General features: G+C 41.8%; 1 protein-coding gene across 1 annotated transcript; it reads right to left on the bottom strand.

Moving 5' to 3' along the window:
- Positions 1-450: 450 nt before the first annotated feature.
- Positions 451-25,001, bottom strand: swap70b (switching B cell complex subunit SWAP70b). Its single transcript, XM_035641556.2, has 12 exons — positions 24,822-25,001; positions 23,050-23,190; positions 15,278-15,451; positions 13,866-14,087; positions 12,119-12,265; positions 11,271-11,379; positions 10,652-10,833; positions 7,510-7,617; positions 6,677-6,843; positions 4,196-4,394; positions 3,522-3,618; positions 451-2,199 (listed from the first exon to the last, which is right to left on the bottom strand). Exons 1-12 carry the CDS (start codon positions 24,915-24,917, stop codon positions 2,081-2,083), a joined length of 1,761 nt encoding a protein of 586 aa, XP_035497449.2. The 5' UTR covers positions 24,918-25,001; the 3' UTR covers positions 451-2,080.
- Between the last annotated feature and the right edge of the window lie 2,116 nt (positions 25,002-27,117).

Genomic DNA, 27,117 nt, shown 5'->3' with positions numbered 1-27,117 from the left:
TTCGCTTGAACGATCAAAGTATCAAGTGGTGGCAAATATTTATTTGTTAATCGACTCATTGAGTATTTGACTAATCATCCTCATTCAATATTGCGTTAGATGGTTGCTGATTCAAAACAATGTCGCAATTTTAAGACCATTTTATTTAGTAAAATTCGTGTTCGGTTGCGTAGACAACGTTGACATTTGTGTAAACATTTATTTCTGTTAACAAGATATTCAGAAAGTATTGTTGGAGTATCACTTGTTATTGTGTCAGTCCTGAGTACAATACCCAGCTGTAATCTTAAATCTTGTGTAATTATTAATATTGTAATTTGTAGGGTAGCTGTCACTTTCCTCCCCTCAGATAACTGCAGGTCCTATTACAAACGGAGGATAACATTATTCATTGTTACAAGTATAGAACAGCACATGATACAAGATTGTCTGAAAGACGCGTAGACAGGCGACAGAAGACAGTGATCATCTTTATTTTGGAAAAACTGAAGTTCTTGACAATGAAGTCATGGACATGAAGTAACCGTGTCATGATTCTCTCCTCAGATGAGCCACAGTTAAAGGGGCAGTAAGCCATTCTGGAGCGATACACGTTTTGTAAAAATCAGCGAATATTTTCTCACCGGCCGTTAGCTGTCGGTTCTGTGTGCGGTGAAAAGAAATCTGGGTTTTCGGTGCAGCCCAGGCTCTGTAAGTCGAAAACAATTTCTGGTGCAGACCGAACCACACAACACCATGAGCGCAGTTTGTAAACATCACTCGTCGACACTTTATCAAGAGTGCTGGCGCTGCAAGCTATGTCCAGAATGGCTCACTGCCCCTTTAAGTTTCACAGTAAGTGTGACTCCATCACATACTGGAGTTGTTTAGCCTCTGTACAGTGATGTGGACGTTTAGCGCCCTCCTGAGGTTCTGGCAACAAGGTGATCATTGAGCTTTGAACCAGTTTGCATCTTACTGTACCTTTAGGGCTGAATGGATTATTTTAAGTGATAAATTGTCTGCGTATATACATTTGTAGAAAAGCAGGACATATTTTTGGGGAATTTTTGCAATACTTAGATTTATTGTTTACAAAATGATATTTTTCTGCCGACTATCTGTTACAGGTCCATAGTAGTTTGTCATTTTAAAAAAAAGTTTCTTGTATGTCTTGTATTCAGATCTGCAGTACAGTGTGTTTCAGACAGACTAGAGCATACAGTTATTCAAGATGTTTTATAACATTGTTCATACTTCAGCTTTTTACATGTGTATAAAAACATAAAATACAAATCACATTGTTCACTCACAACAGTATCAAAGGCACAGGAGGTTACAGCAACACGGGTTTGGCAGTTAGGATTCATGTTCAGAGTGAGGCCTCTGCAAAATGTATCTACAAACAGGAAATGTTCAAGGGCTGGTTAGTTAGACAGAGAAAACAATAACAAACAATTCAGTGAATTGTACATGATATTTCCTTTGTTAAACACAATTATGGATTCTGCCTTTAGTAAGAAACCATTGTTAAAAAATGTACAAAAACCTCCCCAAAGAAGAAAAGAGCAGTTTGTATCAATTTCTGTAGCTCACACTTCTCAAAGATTTTACAAAAGGATAGATATTGTTGACCCTAGATGATAAACTTTACAACAGCTTCAACAAATTTGTGTTGGGCAGACTCTGGCCAAAAGTAGTGCATTTAATAGATATACAGTCGGGATTAAGGGGAAGAAAATAATTATAATAAGTCGTTGCATGGACACGTGACTTTCAGTAAACTGCCCAGTCCACTGTTAATAAACTAAAAGACTGGCAGCATCCATTGTGAGATGAACTCTTCAAACTTAGATATTTGGTTGAGTTCCTACTCACTACGTGTAGGAACAAAAAGGACTTCTCCTACTTCCACTGCTATACTAAGTTGTGGAAATGCGACGGAAACTTGTTAAAACTTTTAATGCTCTGTAACGTAAAATCTCCCACATTATCCTGGTAAATCCAGTTGTGACCTTCCAGTCACTACTTGGACGTGTTTTATCACAGCAGCCCTGTCCTCTGAGTTTCAGACACGTTTAATGTTCAGGTTACAGTGGATCTACTGAGCCTGCGTTGTCTGGTTCTTCGTCTCCTGCCATTGCTTCTGCCTAAGACTGAGCTCTGCATCAGAAAAGGCTGCTGGGCCCCAGTTGGTGATCAGCTTCTGTTCCTTGGAACCTGGGGAAGAAAAAGATTCTAATGAATAATTATTTCTATAGGCTGGAGGTCATCGTCAAACTTTACTGGACTGGTTTGTTTGTCATTTTAATTTTATTGGTAAATATTAAACTTTGGGTAATGATAGCAACGGTGGGTCTCAGTTAAAGAGCCTGGTGCGAGTTATCTGTGTAACTGAAAAATGGGATAAATAGCTTCTTGGTTTGAATTAGCATGAACCTGGATTGTATAACAACGTTAGCTGTAGTCTGTGACAACTTCAGGGGAAATTTATGCGACTAAACCAAATGGCAACCCACCTTGACATCACCATTTTGGTTTGTGAACTTCCGTTTGAAGACTCGAGTTTCACACACTGACCAGTTTGGTCAGAGTGGGAAACTCGCACTTTGGCATGGCTTCATTTTCTGTATCCGGTGACTATGATTGTTTTTATATACAATCTATGGACAAGGAGAAAATGCTGTGGAGGACTCACGGTTGAGGCTGGGAGAGCAAAGTAATGTTATCTCTGCTGGAAAGTTTTAATAATGTTGTGGAGGTGAAGCACCGAGCAGTGAAAACTGATTGTGATCTGGTACTTCAACAAAGTAATACAACTCAATATGTACAGACTGTTGTAAAGGCTTGTAGACCTGTCACAGTGAGGTGGCGCTCAGTCATCCTCCCACCAGCTGCAGCTGTGAAGGATCTTTACTTTCACTAAATGTTTCGACAGATCGCTCTTGTTACCGCCTTTACTTGCAAAACATTTGTTACACTTGTGATGACGAGCGTTGTAAATTAAAAACTGATATTTTAAATTTGAGGGCATTTTGTTGGCAAGGTGTAAGTAGTTTAATCTAAGTCTGCACATTTCCATGATTTAGAATATGTTACCACTTCCTGTACATAATTTATTGTAAACTACAGTCCTTGAATCCCTTTTGAAAATTTCAAGCATTTTTACCTCTGATCACATCCATCAGTGAGGTTGGTTGTGGTTGTTCTTTCGGAGTACATATTTCATTTCTTTTAATGTTAGGATTAAAACACATGCTAAATTTCTCTGGAGCTAGGTTTGCTGCTCTATTTATTAGGAATATGGCTATTGTGTCACCACTTCAGTAATCCATGGTGAATTTAATGTATGTTATACTACATATAGAGGTTGTACAGCAGCAGTTAACCGAGTTATGAAATGGCTGAGCTCAACTCCTATGGTGTATGTAACACATCTATTGTATCCAATAGAAGAACCAGGTTCAAATCCTGGTGGGAGTGTCTGGCTAAGTCCTAACAGAGATAGGAGTACATGCAGAGTGTGTGTGTGTGTGGTTCACCTGGTTGAATGAGCCGTAATAAGCCTTCATGTTCAGCCACCTTGTGCTTCCAGGTCTTTGTGTTGTTGGTTGCATCTTCCAGCTTCTTCATCACTGTCTGGCTCACACACAGAACCACAGTCAAAACAAAGCATAGTTATCTTCATTCTTCCCTGACAGCATGTACATTGTACAAGAACATTCCTTTCAGATGGCCAATGATTTACTTTCCATCATGTCTCAGTAGTTGCAAATGATCTAGCAGTCATATAATGACACCATGTGGCCGAGGAAGAAAGAACCTAAACTCTTTTTTTCCGAAATCTAGACAGACTTGAAGTCATGCTGTCACTTAAAATTACTGCTGTCACAGTGTACAGTATTATGGCTACATGGCAGTATGTTACTATCACAAATAAAAAGTCTTATTACTGCAGAACCTGAAACAAAAGCCCATTGTATTTCAATACAAGGGTCCTTGGGAGTGGACTTGGTATGTTACGGTCTGGGTTTCACAACATCTGCAGTGAGCAGGGCACAAAACCAGTGAACTTGCGGACATTTTATGATTTGGTGTTGATAATCTGGGAGGGTTTGTGTAGTTTACAATGGGTACCTCATCATTTAAAAAAATATTTAATACACTAGGTCAATGTGTTGATATGTGAAATTCATTATTTGTAGTGTTTGCTGACCAGGTACTGCTCCAGGGCCCCCTGCCTCTCCTGCTCCAGGTGTTCCAGTTGTGTCATCGCAGCCTGCAGGGCGCTCTCCTTGGCCACACGCTCCCTCTCCAGCTCCTGCTTCTCTGCCTCTGTCTCGGAGATGGCCAGCTGCTGCCGCAGATGGATCTGCTCCAGCTCCGCCCTCTTGGTGGCCTCTTCCTCCAGTAGCCTGCTCCGCACAGACATTAACACGGGTCAGAAGGAAGCAGAAGGATTTTAAACATGGACCATTTATTAGAGGCAGCCTTCTCATTTCCACTAGTGTCTCACTGATGAAACACTGTTGATGCTGAGGGATGTCGTAATGTAAATCAAGCACCGTGCACACACACATATCAGAACCAATACCACGAAAAATGTCTCACCTTTTCCTCGATATTAATTTTTGAGATGAGCCTGTATATAGATTTCAATTCGGTGTCTGAAATTATTGACCTTAAACAGGCATAGACCCATATAACATTAATGTATGACTGAGAAATGTTTTCTCAGTCCATTCAATGTTTGATAAGTAGGTTGTTGTGGCATGACAACAGCAGGTGGTGCCAGTGCAACTGTTGACTCTGGTTCAAGTACATGTCCTTTCAGATTGCATTTTATATAATTTACATAGTTTGTTTTATAAGCTGCAGCAAAGAATTTAGTGCCCCCATCTTCTTAAAAAGACAAGAGAATGAACCAATATATATGTTTCCCTGATAAGAGAAGGAAACTAGTAAATATACATTTCATTTGATTGCTTTGTATCTGCTTAAATCGTGCATCAAATATTCACTAAGGGATTCAGAAAGCCCACAGCAACTCAGGAACCACAGTTGGTAGGACTGAATATGTAAACTGCTTTTCACACTATATATATATATATATATATAGAGAGAGAGGTTGCGTCTACCACTTGGCCAACCCAAACGACTGATCGCCGTGTTTTTAACATGGTGCTTTATATGAAGCACTGTGTACAGTACAGTAGTGCTGACACGTTCATTGCTGGTAAAGTCAATGTCAGCAGAGAGGAAGGAAACATGGTGAAGAGAGGGAAGTAGACTCCGGCCATGAGGTGGTGTGGAGGTGGCTTCATGTAAAAGGGTTGCCATAGACCGTTTACCATGCAGTAAATATTAAATAACAATTAACCAACATCTGAGGTGGACAAATTAGATATTAACCAAACTTGTATTGCTTGTGTTTTCCTGCTGGTTTAATCCTCCTATGATTTCATGGAGCAAAGGTATCAAACCTGAAGCATGGCCGCTCGCATAATCCTCTAGTGTTACCAGTTCTCGTTGTTCTGACGTGATGGTCAGACATTAGTGAAGGGAGTTAGCATTTAGTCTGAAAAGGCACTGGGGAGAATTAGACGTGTAATTAATAGTCGTGGAATTTTGTCTATCTTCCCCTGAGAAACTGTTAAGACGAGTCTTCTCAGGCACCAAGCGAGGTCGACCTGTCTGTGGCCACAACAATGATCGAGCAGCTGAAGTCTCTCTCGAGGTGTCATAGTCGCGGGGAGATGACGACATTACCCTGAACTAAATACACTACAGAAGCCGGGAACAGGCAGATTGTCTTGGGGCGCCACACACTGACCACCTTGTTGATCTGTGTAAACAAACCAGAAACTCCTTGATATATATTGAGCTCTTATAATAAATACTTCTGCTTAAGACATCCACAGTTTCCGTCTCCCTGAATCAGCATCCACTCCTTCAATCATTCCTTTTCATCCAGCACCGACAGCAATGGCTCATGGGGATTTTTATTATTGAGTCATTCATACAAAAAAAGTAAAACGCTATATGTCCAAGGTAGATCGACTGCTGCCAGTGCTACACTGACGATGGGGAAAATAATGGGGTTGTTGTTGTTCATAAAATAAACGTAAAATCAAGTTTGTCTACTGACTATAACCTACATCAATCAACAACCTTGCTGTTGAGTGCATGAGAAGACCATTATGGCTTACTGCAGCAAAACCAGGCAAAAAGGTTTCATTTGTTAAATGACTGAATTGATAACAGAACCCTACTTTCTTTTCTAATGTTTTCCCCCAATAGCTGCTGAATATATTTGCCCTCAGACCTATATGATGGCAGATTTTTGACGTGTTTGTTGACACAGTGAACCAGCAGATCTCTCCACCCTCCAAGAAGTGGGAGTCTCAGGCTGGGCAGCCCCCGCTCAACTAAATCCCGTCTGTTTGCAGAAACTCTACAAACTTTCTGTCACAGACTGAAAACTCACATGTTCAGACTGCACCTTAATCATTGAATAATTAAAACAGAAACAATAAATCTAAAATGGAGCACTTGAACCAGTTTTGCCTGTTTGATGAATGTTTATGTATTTGCATCGTTTTGCGTTTTGCGGGTAAAATCTTCATGGTTGAATGCTCGTATTGTAAGTGGGTTTGAACCAAAGTGTCAGCTAAGTGAATGTGATGTGATGACTGACCGTGCCTGCAGCTTGCGGACAGTCTCCTCGTCCTGTCGGGCGCGCCTCTCGTCCTCCAGAGCGTCCTCCAGTTGACGGTACATGTCCTCCAGCTCGTGGACCCGCTGCAGGTACTGCTCCAGCTCCGTGGACTTCTGAGCCACCTGCTCCTCCATCTGCTGCCGTACCTGTTGTACAAGAAAATACAGATCAATACTTTACTTCTAATTCATGAAAGTACTCCTGAGCAGTTTCATTTAAAAGGAATACATAAGCTGCCTCGTTCTTCAGTTTAACCTTTTCATTTCAGCCCTATGTAGGTGTTAAGTACACTTGCCTGTGATGATGTGTTAGACTTAAAATGTTAATCAATTCATCATTCGATTTATTTCAAATTAAAATTTCTCAATTTCCAAAAAGTGAGGATTTGTTGCTTTTCTTTTTATTTCACTGCAAATGTGTGAGTTGTATCTTTTTGATTATTGGTCGGCAAATCAAGCAAACTGAATGTCAACTTAGTCACTGAGTAATCGTAATGGGGATTTTTTATTCTTGTATAGGCCAAATAATTACCGAACTATTGGAAATAACTGCTTGGTGTAGCTCCATGGCAACTGATTTAAAGATGTTGTGTTTATGATTTTAAAACACTTTCACCTTGAGCTGTAGTGGTTTTTCCGTTTGAATCTGTGTTGAGTGCCATTTTTACATTGCAGTTAACAGACACTTGATCAATTGTAGTTATAGTCAACACACAATTGAACAGTTCACCAAAAGGTTGCATTTAGGTTGCTCTTGCTCCACTATTTGTTTTGACCTAATGACTCAGTTGGAGGTGGCGAGTGACCACGTACGGTTTTCTCTCTCTCCAGGTCCACTCTGTAGCGGTCCTGGATCTCAGTTTGGGTCTGAAGTCGCCTTCGTTCTTCTTCCGCTGCATTAGCCGCTGCCTCTTCCAGAGCCTGGACAAAAGAAAAACAGATTGTTATGAACAAAACAGGTCAAAATTTCTCAGTATAAGAAACTAAGTTGAATCTTCAGCCATTTACAGGTTCTTAAAGGGCCCATATTATGCCCCCTTTTACACAAGTTACATTGGTGTTCAGGTGTGTGACCTACACACCTCCGTGCTCCTCCCCGGGTCTGCTGCGCAACTACGGCGTCGCGCTGCCATGACAACAGTCGCACGAGACAAGGCACATACACGATTCTAGCTACGCCGGCCAGAACACTAATTTCGTGATAAAGTTTTTAGCCATATCGCCCATCCCTAGGGCACATACGATCTTGAAAACGTACATTTGCCTCCTCCGGGGCTTCGCCCTCGGACAGTTGGAAAGGCTCCGTCTGTCAAAAAGAGACGGGTTGCCAGTCCGGCCTTATGTTGGTCTGTACATCCAACAACAGAGCAAACATTATTATATCTTTTGGCCTCGCTTGTGGGGAGAACATTTTGGCGTATACGCGATCTGTTTTTCTGCACTTCAAGGGGGGAGGTGCTGCTCAGGTTGGGGGCGTGGTCGCCCCAGTAGCAGGAGTCAACTTACGTCACTTGACGCCCGGGCTGTGAACGGCTCGTTTAAAGACCGTCTGCATGATCAACCCAAACCACGAATCAACGACTCATTGTTTTCTTTTCATTCTTCGTGGGCTGGCAGACACCCCAGATAACAAAATATACGTGGAGGCAGCTGAAGAGGTGCCTGGAGCATAATATGGCCCCTTTAATATTTATTTAGGAGGCCAACTGCTATAGGATGACATACTGTATTGTTAAAAATAGACATCATTTGTCTCATACTGTACACTACACTTCTGTAAACCCTCTGTGAGCTCCATCTAGTGTGCTCTGATTGGTCAACTGCTAAGCGCCTGTGACAGGAATGTCACGCCCCTTACCCAAAGGCTTCCTCATCAACTGTGAAAACTGCAGCCACTTAAACAATGATGTTGGTTCTGTCGCACTATTTCTTGAGTTCCTTTTTGAAAACCCTTCCTGTAGCAAAACAGGTTTAATCAAAGCTTAATGCTTAGAACAACTCAAGAATAACTCTTTGGTAGTGCAGCAACTTCGTGTTCAATATGTCACCTAGCTGTAAAGTGTCTGTAGACTGCAGGAGTCAACTACTTACAGTATAGCAGCAAAGTGTGAGAGGCGTGTGTGTGTGTGTAAGAGACAAGAGTCCAATCATCTCTGCAGATGACGCCGAGCCTCTTTTTGTCTGTAGCCATGTATGTGTGTGTCCATTGTGCATTCATGCAATCAGCTATGTGAGACGGAGACTTGCATCTCAATGGCAGATTGTTGTGCACTCATGGGAGGGGAGTGTTGTCTGTTGTCCTCTACTGCGCTGTACATTAGACAACTGTGCTGTGAACTAGTTTAACCGACTGGTGCTGCATCTTGGCCTAGTTTATGTTTTCAGTTCAGTTGAAGGATATTGTGAGCAACTAAAAGCAGAACATAAACCACACACCAAGTCAACACGTTTTTCTAGAGCCAGTCCTGGGTGATGCTATAATTCATACAGAGAAAATAAGACTGTTACCAAATGACCTGAAAATAAAGATCACTTTAGTTTGAAGCAGTGTGACAGCAAAATGTGTAAAGCTACAGTTGACGGTTGTGACATCAGCTCTCAACTGTGAGAGGGTGACACACTTCCCGTGTGTTAACAGACCCACATCATGACTGAATGTTAACGCGAGCATCAGTTCGGCAGCGTCAACGGTCAGGTTTTTGCAGATTTACTGGAAAAACATGTTTGATGTCGTAGTTCAATCCACATTCCTCCGTTTGCAGCGAGTGACAGACGACTGATTAGTCGGAGGCTGTGGGGTGGAGCTGATGTATTATTGGTATTCATGAGCGGCCTTGAGTATCACAGAGCCGACCGCCAGTGTTTAGGTGACCTACTTTAGTTGTGTGAAACTGGAACCACCAGTGTGTCATGTAGGAACTTTATAAACTTATTTTATAATTTGTAAGAACACTAAAGACAATACACACAGGCTTTGCTATTTTTAAGGTCTGACACCGTCTGAGGATGTCTTTCAGCTGCAGTTGTGAGGACATCAGGTTGACTGCAGTGATGACACATCTGAAGGGGAAAACATTTTCACGCCATGTTTCCTCCTGAAGGAACGATACCGTGACTTATCTGCATCAGTGTCTCAGCATGTTGGACTCATCAGATCCACAAGCTATGATGTGTGTTGACACAAAGATGTAGAGCTGCAACAGTTAATCCAATAGTAATTGATTACTAATTAATCTGCAACTATTTTGATAAGCGATTAACTGGTTCAAGAAGTTTTTATGAAAAAAAAAGAAGCAAAATTCTCTGATTTCTGCTTCTTCAATTTAAATATTTTCTGGTTTCTTTGCTTGTCTGTGACAGTAAAACTGATAATCTTTGTTGTGTGGACAAAACTAAATGTCATCTTTTGGGAGTTTTGGGAAACACAATCACCATATTTATGGACCCAACAACTAATCGATAATGAAAATAATTGATAGTTTCAGCCCTACAAAGATGTACAGTTTGTGCTTCAGAAACTATTTCAGAACAACATATGCTCTTCCTTCGTATGCTGACCGTCTAACCTTCCCACGTGTTAAATAGTTTGAGTCGGGTGTTCTGAGGATCAGCTCTTCCTTTTACCTTGCAGGTTTAAAACTTCCCTCTGGGGAAATCCCTCGGCTTTTATTTGTTCACTCAGAAATTCCAGAGAATTTCTTCCCCCTTCTCTGTTCTTGTTGAGCAAATATTGAAACAGAAATCACTTCCCGTTGTTTCAGGCATGCAGTGGTTCTGAATGACCACAGTCACACATCAGGCTCGAACACTGACAAACAACCCTCCTGTTTTAACCCCAGTGTACAGTTGCCTGTTTAGAGGGGTTGGTCTTTCTGAGGATCCTGGAATAAGGAAGAGACGTTTCCTGAGCAGACTGGGGTTCCCTGGGGAACACGCGTGTCGGTCTTCTCCTCACCTTCCTCATGTTCTCCAGCTCCAGCTGTTTGGCCTCGTTGGCCGTCTGCAGCTCCCTCATCCTCAGCTCCAGCTCCTCCTGCTCCGCCTGCTGCCGCAGCCGCAGGTCCCGTCGCTTCTGCCGAGCCTCGCGATGCGGCGCCGGTCGGCCCTGACGCAGCAGACTCACGCAGGTCTGAACGGCTGAGAGGAGAGGAAACTTCACTTGAGTGATTATCACACAAAACAAATATGCCAAATATTCTCCGGTAGCAGCTTCTTCGATGTTAATATTTGCTGGCTTTTTGACTGTTGCTCAGACAAAATCTGACTGTCAATATGATATTTTTCACTTTCGGAAAATAATGATCATTTATTGATATCAAGTTTTTGAATTCATTTTACTTCCCTAACTCCTGTTTCAACGTACATATTTCTAACTTTGATCTTAATTTCCTTCTTTCGTCTGAGATCTTAACTTGTCCCTCAGATGAAAACATGTCACTTTGTCTTACAGCAGCATAGAGACATCATGAAGTGAGTCACCACAACAGCAAAATTAAAATATATTTATCAGATGAGTGATAAGAGAAATCATGCCTGTGATTATTAGTTTTGGAATCAGCCTGGTCTCTACTCACCCTGGATCCACTCCTGTTTCTTCTTCTTGTCCGACACACTGATTTCAAAGCTTTTCAGGGACGACTTTATGAGGAAGAGGCACTTCTTTCCCTCTTTGTCTGGTAAAGGCTGAAGGGAAAACAGCAGATCAAGAATATAACAGCTGATAAATATGAGTACAGCACAACCAGTATCTTGTCTAACAAGATCATTTTCAACAGAACTTTCAGCTGATCCCAAGGTCAGGAATGAATTCCAGGATCAATAAAAAGCAAATCTCAAATATTTTCACTATTGTTAAACAAAAAACTGTATTTCATTCTTCCTATTATTGGACAAATCTTGAATTAAACTCAATAATAACTGTGAGCAGATTCATATTAACCCTGACATTGATATGTTACAGAATAATAAAGATACTAAAAACTAACATGAATCCAATTTACTAGTAATGTAACACAAAATCAATTCAAACTGAGAACATAAGTTTTACAGCTTGAGAATATGGATTTACTACAAGTGTTTTACACTTTACAAGATGTCACCATAGTCTAAACCTGATGTTTTTCTACAATGCAACAAGAAACATGACTTCTATCTAAAGAAATCGTTTTAGCTTTAGTTGACTCACCAACTCATTAACATGATTTCTGAAGGATACCTGCTCATTAAAATAAAATGCCCACATGATTCGACTGACCCCTGAAACAGCTTCTGCAATCAACTCGAGCTGACATCTTTGTATTTGATACAGGTGATGTTTATCTTGATATTTAGTGAAGCCTGGTTTCACATTAAATATATCAGTGTGAAGTCCAGAGAGGAGGGTGCTGAGAGACAAGTGAAAGGGTTAACAGTAGTCTCTTGCCTCCACACTGCAGTTTCCATCCAGTAAGATGTTTCCTTTCTTGTCGGTCAGGTCCTCGCCCACGTAGTAGGACATGGAGTTTGGCTTCAGCATGAACCAGCGCTCGGTCCAGTTCTTCCTCTTGTGACCCTTCTTCATCATATAGCCCTGAGAGAAGGGGGGTGGGTGTACAGCAACGTTAGAGCTTCATCACCAAACAGTGATTTGAAGTCTGGGTTCTCTGCACGATGCTGAACATAAAACTCCAGAAGGAAATATACTTCAAAAGGAACATTTCGTGCTACACAGCAGAAGGACAGTGGGATGAGTGGACACACTAATGCAGTCTGACAGATCCGTCCTCCTCCATGAATGTTATGATGCTCAGTTTTTGATTGAACTTTTTTTGTACTTATTTTTGACCAGGACATGTCCTTTTACACATAAAACAAGTCTCTAGGACAGCCTCTTCCACCTGCGCAATATTATAAGAATTAGAAACATCCCATCTCAAAAGGATGCTGAAAGTAGTCCATGCATATGTCACTTCTAGACTGGACTACTGTAATTCATTACTGTAAGGATGCCCCAGTAAGTCTGTGAAAAGCCTCAAGATAATCCAAAATGTCTCTGTATTGGCCTTTTATAAAAATCAGAATAGAACTCAAAATCCTGCTCCTCACATACAAAGCCCTTAATAATCAGGCTCCATCATATCTTACAGAGCTCATAGTTCCATATTATCCCAATAGATCACTTCTTTCCGTAAACTCAGGACTTGTGGTTCCCAGAGTGTGTGAGGGTAGAATGGGAGGCAGAGCCTTCAGCCACCAGGTTCCTCTGCTCTGGAACCAGCGAGGCGCACGCCCTCTCTTCATTTAAGGTTACACTTAAAACTTGAAATCATTTTCATGAAGAGAGGATTAATTACAGGACTGTTGCATTCGTTTTTATATGATGATGCCAAAGATCATGCTTGAACCGAAACAAAGGTTATCTCTATGCCACGTTCAGATATTATTAGAGGGTAATTAAAAAATCCTCACTTGACTACATTCACTGACAATGTGCTTTAAAGGGCCCATATTATGCCCCCTTTTACACAAGTTACATTGGTTTTCAGGTGTGTGAACTACATGTCTTTGCCAGTCCATGTCAAAACACCTCAAGGATCAAGCCACACAGCCCCTCCTCTTTCTGTATAAACAGCTCTGTGAGACTATGGTCGATTTCCTGCTCACTCCTCGCCCACCTCCCTTCGTGTTCCGCAAAGCTCCTCCTCGCTCCGCCCTGGGTCTGCTGCCATGACAACAGTCGCACGTAACAAGGCACAAACACGACGTAGAGACCCGGGAGGCCCAGCGAACACGTTCTCGCCGCGAGCCGCGACCGAACGCCGGCCGCCGCAAGCCGGGAGCCGCGACCGCCGGCAGCCGCGACCGAACGCCGGCAGCCGCGATCTGTTTTTCCGCACTTCAAGGGGGGAGGTGCTGCTCAGGTTGGGGGCGTGGTCGCCCCAGTAGCAGGAGTCAACTTACGTCACTTGACGCCCGGGCTGTGAAAGGCTCGTTTACAGACCGTCTGCATGATCAACCCAAACCACGAATCAACGACTCATTGTTTTCTTTTCATTCTCCGTGGGCTGGCAGACACCCCAGATAACAAGATATACGTGGAGGCAGCTGAAGAGGTGCCTGGAGCATAATATGGCCCCTTTAAAGCTCAGGAAGGAATGAACACCATTATTCAGTTTGTTGCTGCTGCCCACCTGTTTGAGTACGTCCAGGATGAGCTCCTGGTAGACCTCGGTGATGCCCATGGAGAGCGTCTGCCGGTCCATGCCTTTACTGAAGTGGCCCGAGCCCACCAGGCCGATGAGCTCCCAGGCGCTCAGACACTGCTGCTTCGAGTCCAGCCTGTAATCCTCGAAGCGCTCCTCCATCCAGCTGCCCCCCATCGCGTCCGTCAGCTTGTGCAGGAAGTACTCGATCTGCACGCGGAGACAGATACAGAGTTGTACACAAACACAAGATTGTGAAAACAATGTGATTTTTCTCCAAAACATTCAGCTGTTCATTTATATGCAAATGTGACTGACCCTATCCTGTACTTTTCCCACAATTCATCTCAACGGGGGCTTACTGCAACGCATACATTTACATTTCTTTTGCCAGCAATCTTCCAGTGATTCATCTCTGATGTTTTCATACCCAACAATAAATCTTCCAGTGTTTGTTATAGAACAGGAAGCTGGAAACTTCCTTTTCTGCTCTTGAGCAACAAACGCTTTCAACTGGTCGGTGACTGAGGCAGTGAAGAACCACATGTACACTAGCACAACTAAACTGTGGCTCATTCATAGAAGCCTTGATTTGAGGGGGAAGTTACAAGAGAGAAATGCTGCTGAGCGTAAATCTATTAACAACATTTACATAAATAACTTCCCCTGTTTTGTCGAGCAACCGACCAGCTCTGTAGAGACCTAAAGGGTCAAAAAGTCAAACATTTGATTTGTAGCTTTTTCTCAACTTACACTATATTAAATTGATTTGGGTTTCGGCTTGTTGGTCGGACGAAACAAGACGTCCGAGGTCGTCACCATGGGCTCAAGGATATTGTGATGGATAATTCTTATTGTGTAGATCAAACGATTACTCTAACAGTGAATTTAACTGTTAGTTGCAGCCCTTTGCTATGGAAAACAAGACTACCTAAGACTAAACAAGTGTCTAGTCTTAGGTTGACACGGTGACATGAAATGCTTCTCAGGCTTGTTTACTTTTCAGACCTAATTTAAATCAGAAAACTCTCTTGAATGAAGCAAATCTATAGTATTTACTAATCCTAAAAAAAGGGTTGATACATGTTTGTCCTTACCACTTCTTTCTGCTAAAACTCCTGTGGTGGACGTAAAAATCCTCCATGTGACACTACTAGTTATTGTGGCTGTCAGAAATAAACAGCCCGACCGGGCTCTACAGAAATTCCTAATACCTCGCACTGACAGTCTGACGTTAGCATTACTGTCAACCCAACAGTGTTTAATGTCATCAAATAATCTTGATATTAAGTCTAAATGTATTTTTGTGAAAAGTCTCAGTTCAGGGTTTAAAAGACACAGTAATCTTAACGATTTGTCCCAACATCTGATTTTCAGCTGCGGCCGTGTGAAGAACTCACCTCCTCAGTGACGACAATCAGCGGATATCTGTCCTCGGACAGGAAGTTGAAGATGCACCAGATCTTGAATGCATCGTCGTTGGAGATGAGCAGCTGACCTTGCTTCAGGTTTTTCCTGGAGCACAGAGTCCAGCACAATGTGTTGAAGTCCTGGCGGTCAAAGTTGTCCGTCACCTGTGGCAGAGCAAAAACAAGCTGTGACACCGATGGTTTGACACAGACAGGACGGTTGTTTTTACAAATACGTGTGTATGAGAGAGAAGAAACACGAAAAAGGAGGGATACGGTAATATACATCGACCCCGGACCCTCATCTATATTTCAAGTACATCGTCATTCCCAGAGAGAGGACACAAATGATCGTGAGACGTGAGAAGGGAAAAGAAAAATCTAGAAGGTTCAAATTGTGAAATGGGAAGAAAGGCTCTTGAAAAGGTACAACTGGTGCTGTGGAGGGGGCAGTGTTTCCCTCGAGCTGGTGAACAGTAGAGTCTCCATGGAAACGCCTGGCAACTGTTCCATCAAAGAAAAAACAAGCCACCAGCAAAAAACAGAAAAACAACTCCAACTCTCACTGATCTGATCATTTACTGAACCCTGAAACAGTCCAGAGTTTTCTATTCATAAACATTGTGAGAAATGTGCTGCAGTCATCTCATAGTGGCTTGAGCAGCCAGCGATGCAGAGCCTGCTTTCATCACTTCCAAACAGGCAAGGCCACACTAAAGATAACAACAGTCACAGGCAAGTCAACTTGACTCCTGATATCATTTTCTATCATAACAATTACTATACCCTCACGGACATGGACAACAGAATTCAGGGCCTTTCACAGTGAATGTAAAATTCACTTAAAATGTCTTGCCTCTGTAGGCGTGTTTCTGGTTATGCTATTAAAAATGTTTTGGAGTGAGACAACATGCTTAATAATAGGTCATTTTCTATTTCTTCATGGAGTAGTTGTATTAGAGAAACATTCTTTCTGAACATCAGTTTGATTATTTTGTATGACTTCACATACATTTGTCATTTTGTGATAAACTACAACTTTCAGGTTCTGTTTCAGAAGCAAGAAAACCTCATTCACAGTCCCACAGACATTGGTAAACTACTGGGGGTGTAAATATTCTCCAAATCCACAGTTCTGACCTCAGTTTCTGAGCCGTGGTTTGGTTCAAAGTCAAGCAGCTGCACCTGCATCAGGGAGTCAGTGTCGAGGTTCCATCATCCTGTATCCAAACACACACCTAGTAACTAACCTTTGTTCAGAGCCTCTCTCAGCAGTTGTCGTGTGGCTTATCCAACATCATGTGTTAACCCTAAGCTCATGTTTTTTGTGGCCTTTAAAAACTCAATTTGCTCCAAACATAATTTCCGATAAGCCCCAGATGTTGACAGGCTCTAAACTACAAATTTGGGGAAAAAATTGCCTCAGGAGAGAGAATTTATCAGTTTTTTGTAAATGTACAAAACCAAGTTACAAGGTTGTGGTGGATGTCAGTTTGTCTTCATTCAATTCAATCTGAATAGCCCCCAATCACAACATACATGATCTCACTCTACACAGTGAGGCGGAGACAGTTCAACAGTTCCCACAATGAGCAGCACTGAGACTGTGGAGGAGAAACCTCTAACAGAACCCGACTCAGTTGTGGGCAGAACATCTGCGGAGATCGGTTGGGCCGAGGGGGGAGGTATGGGAAGAAAACCAGAGGAACACACTTCATTCTTACAAAAAGATAGATAATAATATAAATTATTTATTTATTAATCATAAATAGCTCAGATCTTCTCCTCTGCAAATAAGCCTGACCATTTAATCATGATTATTTTCGGTGCTGAGAGAGACGTTCAGCCCGAGTGAACGACTGCAGTGAAGTAATGAGCACTTTTCTCAGGCAGCACAGGATCTGATGTAACTCTCTATTGTGCTAATTCAGGGCGAGTGCCTGTATGGAAACCTGGGCTGGATGTTTAAAGTGATACTCCACAACTCTCCTCCCCCCAGCGGCTCAAAAGTCAAAGGTTTGTAGTTTACTCCTTCACAGTTACAATGTATTCCAATATAAATTCAGATAACTTCAAATACAGTGCTTTGCTATCACGTTGTCACCTTCGTCAAAGCTCACACGCTCCATAGGGAGCTTTGCATTCACCCACATTGGAGTTCATTACTCTGAGGGGTTGACAAGAAACATCTTTCAGTAAACACAATATAGTTTAACAGACCACATCCCCCGAAATGATGACAGACTTAAATCAACACCTCTGTAGTTTCAACACAATCTAGACACTATAATTTAGGATTGTAAACTGACAAAGAAGTGGACTAGAGTCTAGAGACATGGACAAGGGAAACTTGACTCGAGCATAAACATACTGCGGTGGGCTTACATTCAGCGAGATGACAGACAACAACCACCATATAACTAGAAAAATCATATTTTCTGTCATAAGCACCCACAGTTGTTAAACAAAGCAGGTGAGTGGTCACATTATTCTGGCCAAATCAACTCAGTGTAGCCCGATATCCCAAATCTGCCTCGGGGGATTTACAATCGTCACAGAATACAACATCCTCTGTCCTTTTGACCCCTCGTGTCAAATATGGAGAAACAAATGTGAGGGTGATCAAGGTTGTGTTCAGGTGGCTGCTTCGTCTCCATCGTCCTGCTGCTGTTACACTTGTGGTTTTGAGTGAGTCAGCAGGGAGAGACGACAGGCCCGGGGGGATGTGAAAGCTCGGTCTGTGATGAAAGAGCACCTCTTTGTCCAACATTGTTGTGTCATGCTCCTCTGTGTTTTTCTTGGTCCCTTTGGCTCGTTGACTCACTCTCTATCTTGTTCTATTCCTCACTCTCCCTCTCTCTCGGTCTCTACACTTCGACAATAAGGGCCTTGTCGGCGCTGCCTCCCCTCCTCTCCACCGCCACATGTCCATTAGGATTCATGAGCCAAACTCCTGCTCTGTGAGCAGCAGCATTTACGACTCTCACTGAAACTGCACGGGAGGGAAACAAATGACACGAGGACAATTACACAGCTCGTTACCAGTTGAACAAGATTGTCTGCCCTTTAGTCAAGGGGGTTTGTTGCCCATGAAATATTCATTGTATTCAGTGAGGCCTAAGACAAGATATGAAATTTAGGTACTGAGTAGAGTTTTCAATGCTTCAGTGAACAGAATTTGCATACACCATGTGCAGGTGTTGGCTGGATGCTTCACGAATGCCAAAACCTCAACGATTGTGTGGTTAATGTGTTGAGACTTTGGGGTTTCAAAACTTAATTTGTAAATGTCAGGTCAGACCACAGTGAAGCTGATCCACCCAGTCTTGCTAAATGTGTTGGTAGACTGGTGAAGCTCTCTTCAGCAGGACAAGGTTTTACTAAACTCAATATGACCGCTTCCTTCAGTTGGGAGACTTTAGGTTTCTCTGTTCCCTCAAACATCAGCACTGACAGGACTGTTTGCATGTGTGAATTTGAGTGTCCACCAAATAAAAAAATAAAATTCAAACTCAACATTGAAAAACAACCACATAAAAAATAGAAGAGCTGAACGGACAAGGACGTTTTTCTTAAGCTATTATGAGTGTTCCCTGTCACATCGTCACACAACTGCAGCTCAGCATGGAAACACTGTCCATGAAAACAAGACATAAACTTTGGAAGATTTTCGACTTATTTGCCTTAATCAGACTCCGGAGGCCTCATTCACTGGATACATTTTGGTGGTGAATTAGGACTTCCAGTAGCATGAGAGAGGAACCACATTACAGTCAGTGTTGGCACGAGGAATGATCACAATAACACTTATATTACAATTATCTATCTATATATATGACCGGGTTTAGAACTGCTCTAAGAGAGTTGTGAAAAAAGTGACCCCATGCTGGCGTTCAGATGTTCGCCGTGACGTTCTCTCAAACACAGACACACACTCAGGGTATTTTCAGGGTCACAGAGGACCACTTGTTTCTGAGGAATGCTTTTCGCTCCAACAGACCACAAAGTGCTGAGTCCTGAGCCTGGACGTCACCTCTGTCTCTGCTGCCGAGTCAACAGTCCGTGGTGTTTCAGGGTCAGGTTACGAGCTCTTCACTCACTCCACACTGACACAGTTGTGAGCGTCTCTTGTACTCCAGCCAAGATAAAAATGTCATTGGTCTGCACTTTATTTACCGATTGAGTCAGTGAGGATGAGGGTGACACACAGACACGGACAGATGAGACACCACAGTCCAGGGGACAGGCGTGTAAAGACATGTACTTCTCTACACAGGAGCAAGACCTCCAGTCTGAAAGAGTCACAGCATGTCTTCTGTGGAGAGCAGTCTTTTGCTCTGTGTGATTCTTCCATGGCTTGTCAATGGTTAGCTTTTTGTGTCTCTTTGTAGCTCTTTTGCAACTCTTTATAGTCATTTTGCAGCTTTTTGTATTTTTCTCGATAAGTTTGTTTTGTCACAGCTTTCTTTCTTTCTCCATGTAGCCATTTACTGTCTGTTTCCAGTCATTTCCGGTCTCTTTGGGCTCGTTTCGGATTTCTTTGTATTAGTCTGTGGTCATTTTGTGTCTCTTTAAGCTGTCCGAGCATTTTCTGTAGCCTTTTTGTGTGTTTCTGTGGTTGTCATTACGGTCGTTTTGTCTCTCCGTGGGGTGTATTCCAGAAACCAGGTTTGACAAACTCTGGACCTAGACCTGAACTCTAAGTTGACCAACCCTGAGAGGAACAGCTGTTCATAGTCAGTTCAATCAACTCTTCTCTCTCGCCATCTCTCCATCATTAATGGAGCTCTGATACTACGAGTCACCATAGCAACCAGGAGGGAAAGCAAGGTCCTTCCACATCACACCAGTAGAGTTGGAGATACTACTTCATGCTTATGGAGAATACGAGCAAATTCTGAGAGAGCAGAGCATCACAGCTGCAGCTGCAAAGGAGAGACGGTTGGTGGGGAAGGAAGTTGTTGCCTGAGTCAACATGTAAGACTGAATTAAATAAATACAGTAAAACTATGATATTTTCTTCACGATTGCCAGTATAACACATTGATGTACTGGTTGGCAATGGGCAGGCGGCTGGGGATCAATTCAACAGGCATATAAAATCAGTGCCATGCTATATTCATTTTTCTTTTGATGCAAAGGGCAGAGATTATATGTTATAGATTGTGAAGAGAAAATGGAACGTTCTACAAAGTAGTCATCTGGGAATGAAAGCACATCTATGCATCTTACCTTAAATGTACACACACACGTCAACATATTTTCTGTTTCTGATCTCAACATACACATGTGCATACACACAAACAGTTTCCTAGCGTGAGCGGGTGGAGTTTCCTCAGGCTCTGACAGACGCCCTTTGCTCTCCCCGGCCTGGTCACCGCCACTTCAGTGGGTGGGTGGGGTGGTCATGTGTGAGTGTGTGTGGAAAACTACGTGGGTTGGGGAGTTATTAACATCTACTCATGATGTCATGCTTTTCCTGAACCTAAATCCAGAATTTACATTTCCTTAAAGAGAAGTGTGCCTGTTTCATAGCGACATTACCGCGTCTGAACTAGTCCTGACAAACTCACACTGTCTAGACAAATTTATCAATACACAAAATAATAATTCACACAACAAGACACAAAAGATTTGAAATAGAAAATAAAAAAAGACCTTGACAATGGTCCTCATAACACTCAACAGAAGCAGCATGTTACACTGTGACAAGATCCCACAGGGGAAAGTTACACAATAGACGTTTTTCTCCTAGGGAAACACATTTTAGCAACAGCGATCGCACCACAGTGGCCTAGACCTTGACATGAGGAGCCACAGTCCCTGAAGGCATCATTAAGAGTTCACATGAAAAACTTCCCATCAGCACAAAGAAAAAGTCAAGAGACTTCTTAAACTACAGCTTGTCTACCTTTACATTAACAGAAACTAGAAATATATCGATTCATTGATCAACGGAAAATGAATCAGTAGCTATTCTGATAATAAATCCATTATCTACAACAATAATCCTTTAAGGGTCGCAGTAGGGCTGGAGCCAATCCCAGCTGACGTTGGGCGAGAGGTGAGGTTCACCCTGGACAGGTCGCCAGCCCATCACAGGGCCACATCCAGAGACAAACAGCCATTCACTCTCACATTCACAACTATGGTCAATTTAGAGTCCGTAACTAACATAGTGTTTGGACTGTGGGAGCATCTTCTTACTGTGAGGCAACAGTGCTAACCAAAATCCATTGGTTCTAAAACTGAATATTTGCTGGTCATCCGAGTCTTCATGTATATCGAAGACATCGCCTCAGACAAACCACTGCACTATGTATCAGAGCATTTAGATTCTTTTCAGGGTCCACCAAGGTCAATTTAAGACTGTTAAAAACCTTTCTATTAGTACAAAGAAATTTCACACACGTTTCACAATCAAACACGTCAAAGTATGACGGAAAAACAAGATATGATTTAATTAATTATTTTTACAGTTTCAGCAATTAGTCAAATAGTCCATCAAAAGGAAATCTTTTCAGTCAACAATAGCTACAAAATGTGAACATTGGGCTGCTTTATTGGCTCATATATATAAGACTTTTTTTTATACCCTCTAAGTTCTTTGTTTTGAGGACTGAATTCATAAGACTTAAAGACCTGCTGCCACTCTGGAATTAACCAGAGGAGTTTTATTATGACACAACAGAATTTCAAACCTTTTATCATGGCAACACCCATTCACCAACAGCCAATCTCCATCGTCATGACATCATTCAATGAGAATTCCAGACAACCATCGGGAGTTTGCGACTGCTTGTGACATCACCACCAAATGAAAGTGCCTATTCACTTGTCAAGATACCCAGAAAAACAATCAGCAGCGTTCCATTCATGCTGTGACCTGTTATGACATCATCAAAGAGGGACAGACAGCTGAATGAAGTGACTGACTGGTGCTAGGTTGCTGTCTGAGCACAGTTCAATGACTGTGACAGCAGGATATACGTCAATCAATGAACTAATAGTCTAATAAAACATTCTGAAGATTTGCTGCATCATTAAATAAGACCTCAGAAAATAACATTGTTAACTGGATGAATATGAAAGACAGAAACTACAGAGACCGGGAACAGGCATTGTCTTGGGGCGCCATACACTGACCACCTTGTTTATCTGTGTAAACGAACCAGAAATCTCCTCGATATATTTTGAGCTCTTATAATAAATACTTCTGCTTAAGACATCCACGGTTTCCGTCTCCCTGAAGCAGCATCCTCTCCTTCAATTATTCCTTTTCAGGCCCGTCACGATATTTACATTAACAACTTATCATATGATACATGCATATGACCTCAAGGATTTTCATTGACCTCAATAACAGCCATTGTGTCCACATGCTTGTTTGTTGACATAAGAATGAACGTCAAAAAACAGTCCAAGTCTCGCTGCTTCTGTCCTCTCATGTGTTCTTGTCATATGATTCACCTTTAATGGTTTGGTCTATAAAATGTCCGAAAAATATGGATTTCTTAGTATTTTTCTTAAGGCACCCTGTCTTCAAATTGGGCCTTAGTGCAAGTCTGAACTTTGGATAACATTTCTCTCAGCAACAACACAAATCGTGTAGGACTTGCACGCGCAACGACCAATATTAAGGAAATTAAACGTTTGGACAGGGAGCTTCATCTCTTTTCAGGGCTTATGTCAAGTTTCTGTCCTCAACTGACAATGTCTCATTTTCCATTCAAAGCGATGAAGAGTCGGTGTTCTTGACTGACCTTATCCAGGATGAACTTGTTCAGGTAGGGCATGTACCCCTGGTTGGAGACAGGACCCTCGTCATCGTCTTTAAAGTGCTCCTCCAGCGCCACTGGGTCGTGTGGGATATTCATCACTGTACATAAGTTGTGGGACAGCACCTGGAATGACGGGAAAGACCTCGGGTTTAGGATTGATTAAAGGGCTGACTGCCCTTTGTTATTATTACATCATTTGTTCATTTAATGGGTCAATTGTTGAGTGTCTAAAACAGTAGAAAAGAGAAGGAAATGTCCATCACACTTTGCCTGAGCACAATGTGATGTCTTCAAATAGATCAATCCACACACTTAGCAGGAGCAAAGGATGAAATGGAGAACTTGGTCAGCCCGAAGGTATTGATACAGTGATATCCTGACTTTGGGTCCAAAAGCAATGTATCCTACACACACACATTTCCCATAATGCAACTCAGTTGTTGTTGTTTTTTGTCAGACCCTCTCTGCAAGGCAAGTGTGCACGTCCGTCACATCTTCCTGAGAAGTTTGCTGAGATTTCACAAAACATTTATTCTAGGGACCTGCAACAATGACTTCTTTCTTAACCACCAGGGGATTATTTAACTGAGTCCATCGCTATCTACCAAGGTCCAACGTGACGTCTTCAGATGTCTCGTTTTGTCCAACCAACATGCCAAAACTCACACATATTTAACCTACTACTGAATCACGTAAAACAAATTAAATACGCAAAATTTTCCCATTTAATAAACTGGAACCAGCGTTTTGTCTTTTGGCATTTTGTCTTAAAAACGACTTTTATAAAGAGTTGCAGATGAATAAGTTCTGTTGATTGACAGTGTGTATTGCTCCTCTTGGCTGGTAACTTCGACAGGAGTTATTGGTGGATTAGACCCGTGGACATCGATTTCCGGCTGACGACCGGTTGAGGAGACACTTCTTTTGAAACAAGTACTGCGACGACCCCACATTTCCCCGACGCGTTGAGCTTGTGTCTTCGGCCGGCGTGTTTCCCTCCATGTCACAGAATGTCTCGTCCCAAACTTGCCTCAGACGATGCTCATACGTACACATGGAGGAGAACCGTGGGCAGGTGGTGATGGGGGGTTTCACCTCTCAACAACAAGCTGCACTACACACCAGCCTCTTCTGTTAGATCCCAGACACCACTGACCTTTAAAATAGAAAACCTTGACCTTCATGGTTGATATTGTCAAGCCGTGAACAATGTGGCCTGAGCCGGACAGGAGGAGGCTCCTTCTCATATACTTAACTGCTTTTTTCATTCGGGATTTCTTCCATGGACCCTGAGCCACGAGTTCACCTCCACTGAGCCATACATGGAACCCTTTTCTCTCTCGTTCGGGACACGACAGGTGGCGACACTTACTTAACAGCAGCTGAGATATGCGGGCAGATGATTCGCTGCTTCCATCTGGGGAACTGAGGAGGGTTTAATGCGAGCACAGTAACACGCCTGCTCCCCCCCCCCCCCACTGTACGATACTGGTCGGTAACCTTCAACGACTTCAACGTCTTCCTTCGTTTAAGCGCTTCCGGTCTGGAGCTGGCCCGCGGCGGGCTTCTCCCGCTGAGGAGCAATCAGCGACAGGTGCGTCGCGTCGCGCGTCGGAGGACGATGGTTCGACGGCTTCGTAGAGTTTCAAACTTTAGCCAAACAGATCATACACGTGGAGAAACACACTCACTCTTGAACAAAGATGAGAACTATCGAGTTTTTTTAATTTTTTATTTTAATTTAATTTGTTTACCTTGAGCTGAGATTTGGAGACTTTCCCGCTCTTGTCCAGGTCCAGCGCGGTGAAGGCGTGCCAGATGGACTTCAACAGCTCGTCCCGCAGCGCCATGGTGGACTGATGAACCTCGTCTTCTTCCCTCTCTGCCTCCCTCGTCCTCCGACACTCTGAACCGTCTCCGGCCGGACACCGCGACGAGGAGCAGCGGTCACATGACGCGTCGTCACGGCGACGAGCGAAGAGCTGCAGCACCGCTCAGCGAGAGACGAGCGCTCTCACCCTGTTATATACACTCTGTTATATACAGTGTGTTTATATACAGTGTGTTTATATACACTCTGTTATATACACTCTGTTATATACAGTGTGTTTATATACACTCTGTTATATACACTCTGTTTATATACAGTGTGTTTATATACAGTCTGTTTATATACAGTGTGTTTATATACACTCTGTTATATACAGTGTGTTTATATACAGTGTGTTTATATACACTCTGTTATATACAGTGTGTTTATATACACTCTGTTTATATACACTCTGTTTATATACAGTCTGTTATATACAGTGTGTTTATATACCGTCTGTTTATATACAGTCTGTTAATATACAGTCTGTTATATACACTCTGTTTATATACACTCTGTTTATATACAGTCTGTTATATACAATCTGTTATATACACTCTGTTTATATACACTCTGTTTATATACAGTCTGTTTTATATACACTCTGTTATATACAGTCTGTTTATATACAGTGTGTTTATATACAGTCTGTTTATATACAGTGTGTTTATATACACTCTGTTATATACACTCTGTTTATATACACTCTGTTTATATACAGTCTGTTATATACAATCTGTTATATACACTCTGTTTATATACACTCTGTTTATATACAGTGTGTTTATATACACTCTGTTATATACACTCTGTTTATATACAGTGTGTTTATATACACCCTGTTATATACAGTCTGTTTATATACAGTCTGTTTATATACAGTGTGTTTATATACACTCTGTTATATACAGTCTGTTTATATACACTCTGTTATATACAGTCTGTTTATATACAGTGTGTTTATATACACCCTGTTATATACACTCTGTTTATATACAGTGTGTTTATATACAGTGTGTTTATATACACCCTGTTATATACACTCTGTTTATATACAGTGTGTTTATATACAGTCTGTTTATATACACCCTGTTATATACACTCTGTTTATATACAGTCTGTTTATATACAGCGTGTTTATATACACTCTGTTATATACACTCTGTTTATATACAGTCTGTTATATACAGTCTGTTTATATACACTCTGTTTATATACACTCTGTTATATACAGTCTGTTTATATACACTCTGTTTATATACACTGTTATATACAGTCTGTTTATATACACTCTGTTATATACACTCTGTTATATACAGTCTGTTTATATACACTCTGTTATATACACTCTGTTTATATACACTCTGTTTATATACAGTGTGTTATATACAGTCTGTTTATATACACTCTGTTATATACACTGTTATATACACTCTGTTTATATACACTCTGTTATATACAGGCTGTTTATATACACTCTGTTATATACACTGTTATATACACTCTGTTATATACAATCTGTTATATACAGTCTGTTTATATACACCCTGTTATATACACTCTGTTTATATACAATCTGTTATATACACTCTGTTATATACACTCTGTTTATATACAGTCTGTTCATATACACTCTGTTTATATACAGCCTGTGGTCTCACCCTGTTATATACAGTCTATGGTCTCACCCTGTTTATGGTCTCACCGAGTCCTTTCACACGCTGTCTCCAGATGACGTCACGACGTGTCAAACATGGAACACAACTGTCTGAAGAGTTTATATTACTTGAACAAAATGTCATCACATCTCCCCCCAAACCAACACAATCATGTTACAGTAGGTTCAAGGAGACGGGTTAAAAGAATAAAATGTGTATTTTTATTTCACGCTGAGTGTTTATGAATTACATCATTCCACAGCCCACTAACTACATCCCCCAAAATGAAAAATTGTAATCAGCACCAACCCCAAAAAAATACAAAATGAACTTCTTGACCTTGATGAGGAGAGGATTTATTGCAGGGCTGTTGGATTAAGACTTCATTACTTTTAGCTGGGTGGACCTACAGTGATGAGACTGCCAGCTGAGTGTGCTCACCTGCATTTGGACCTCACACAGGACTCATTTTCCATCAGATCAACTTTGTAAATCTCACGCTGAAGACATGACAAGACCAAC

Source organism: Scophthalmus maximus, chromosome 7, assembly GCF_022379125.1.
Source record: "Scophthalmus maximus strain ysfricsl-2021 chromosome 7, ASM2237912v1, whole genome shotgun sequence".
Taxonomy (NCBI): domain Eukaryota; kingdom Metazoa; phylum Chordata; class Actinopteri; order Pleuronectiformes; family Scophthalmidae; genus Scophthalmus; species Scophthalmus maximus.
This window is presented reverse-complemented; position numbering and strand designations above follow the sequence as displayed.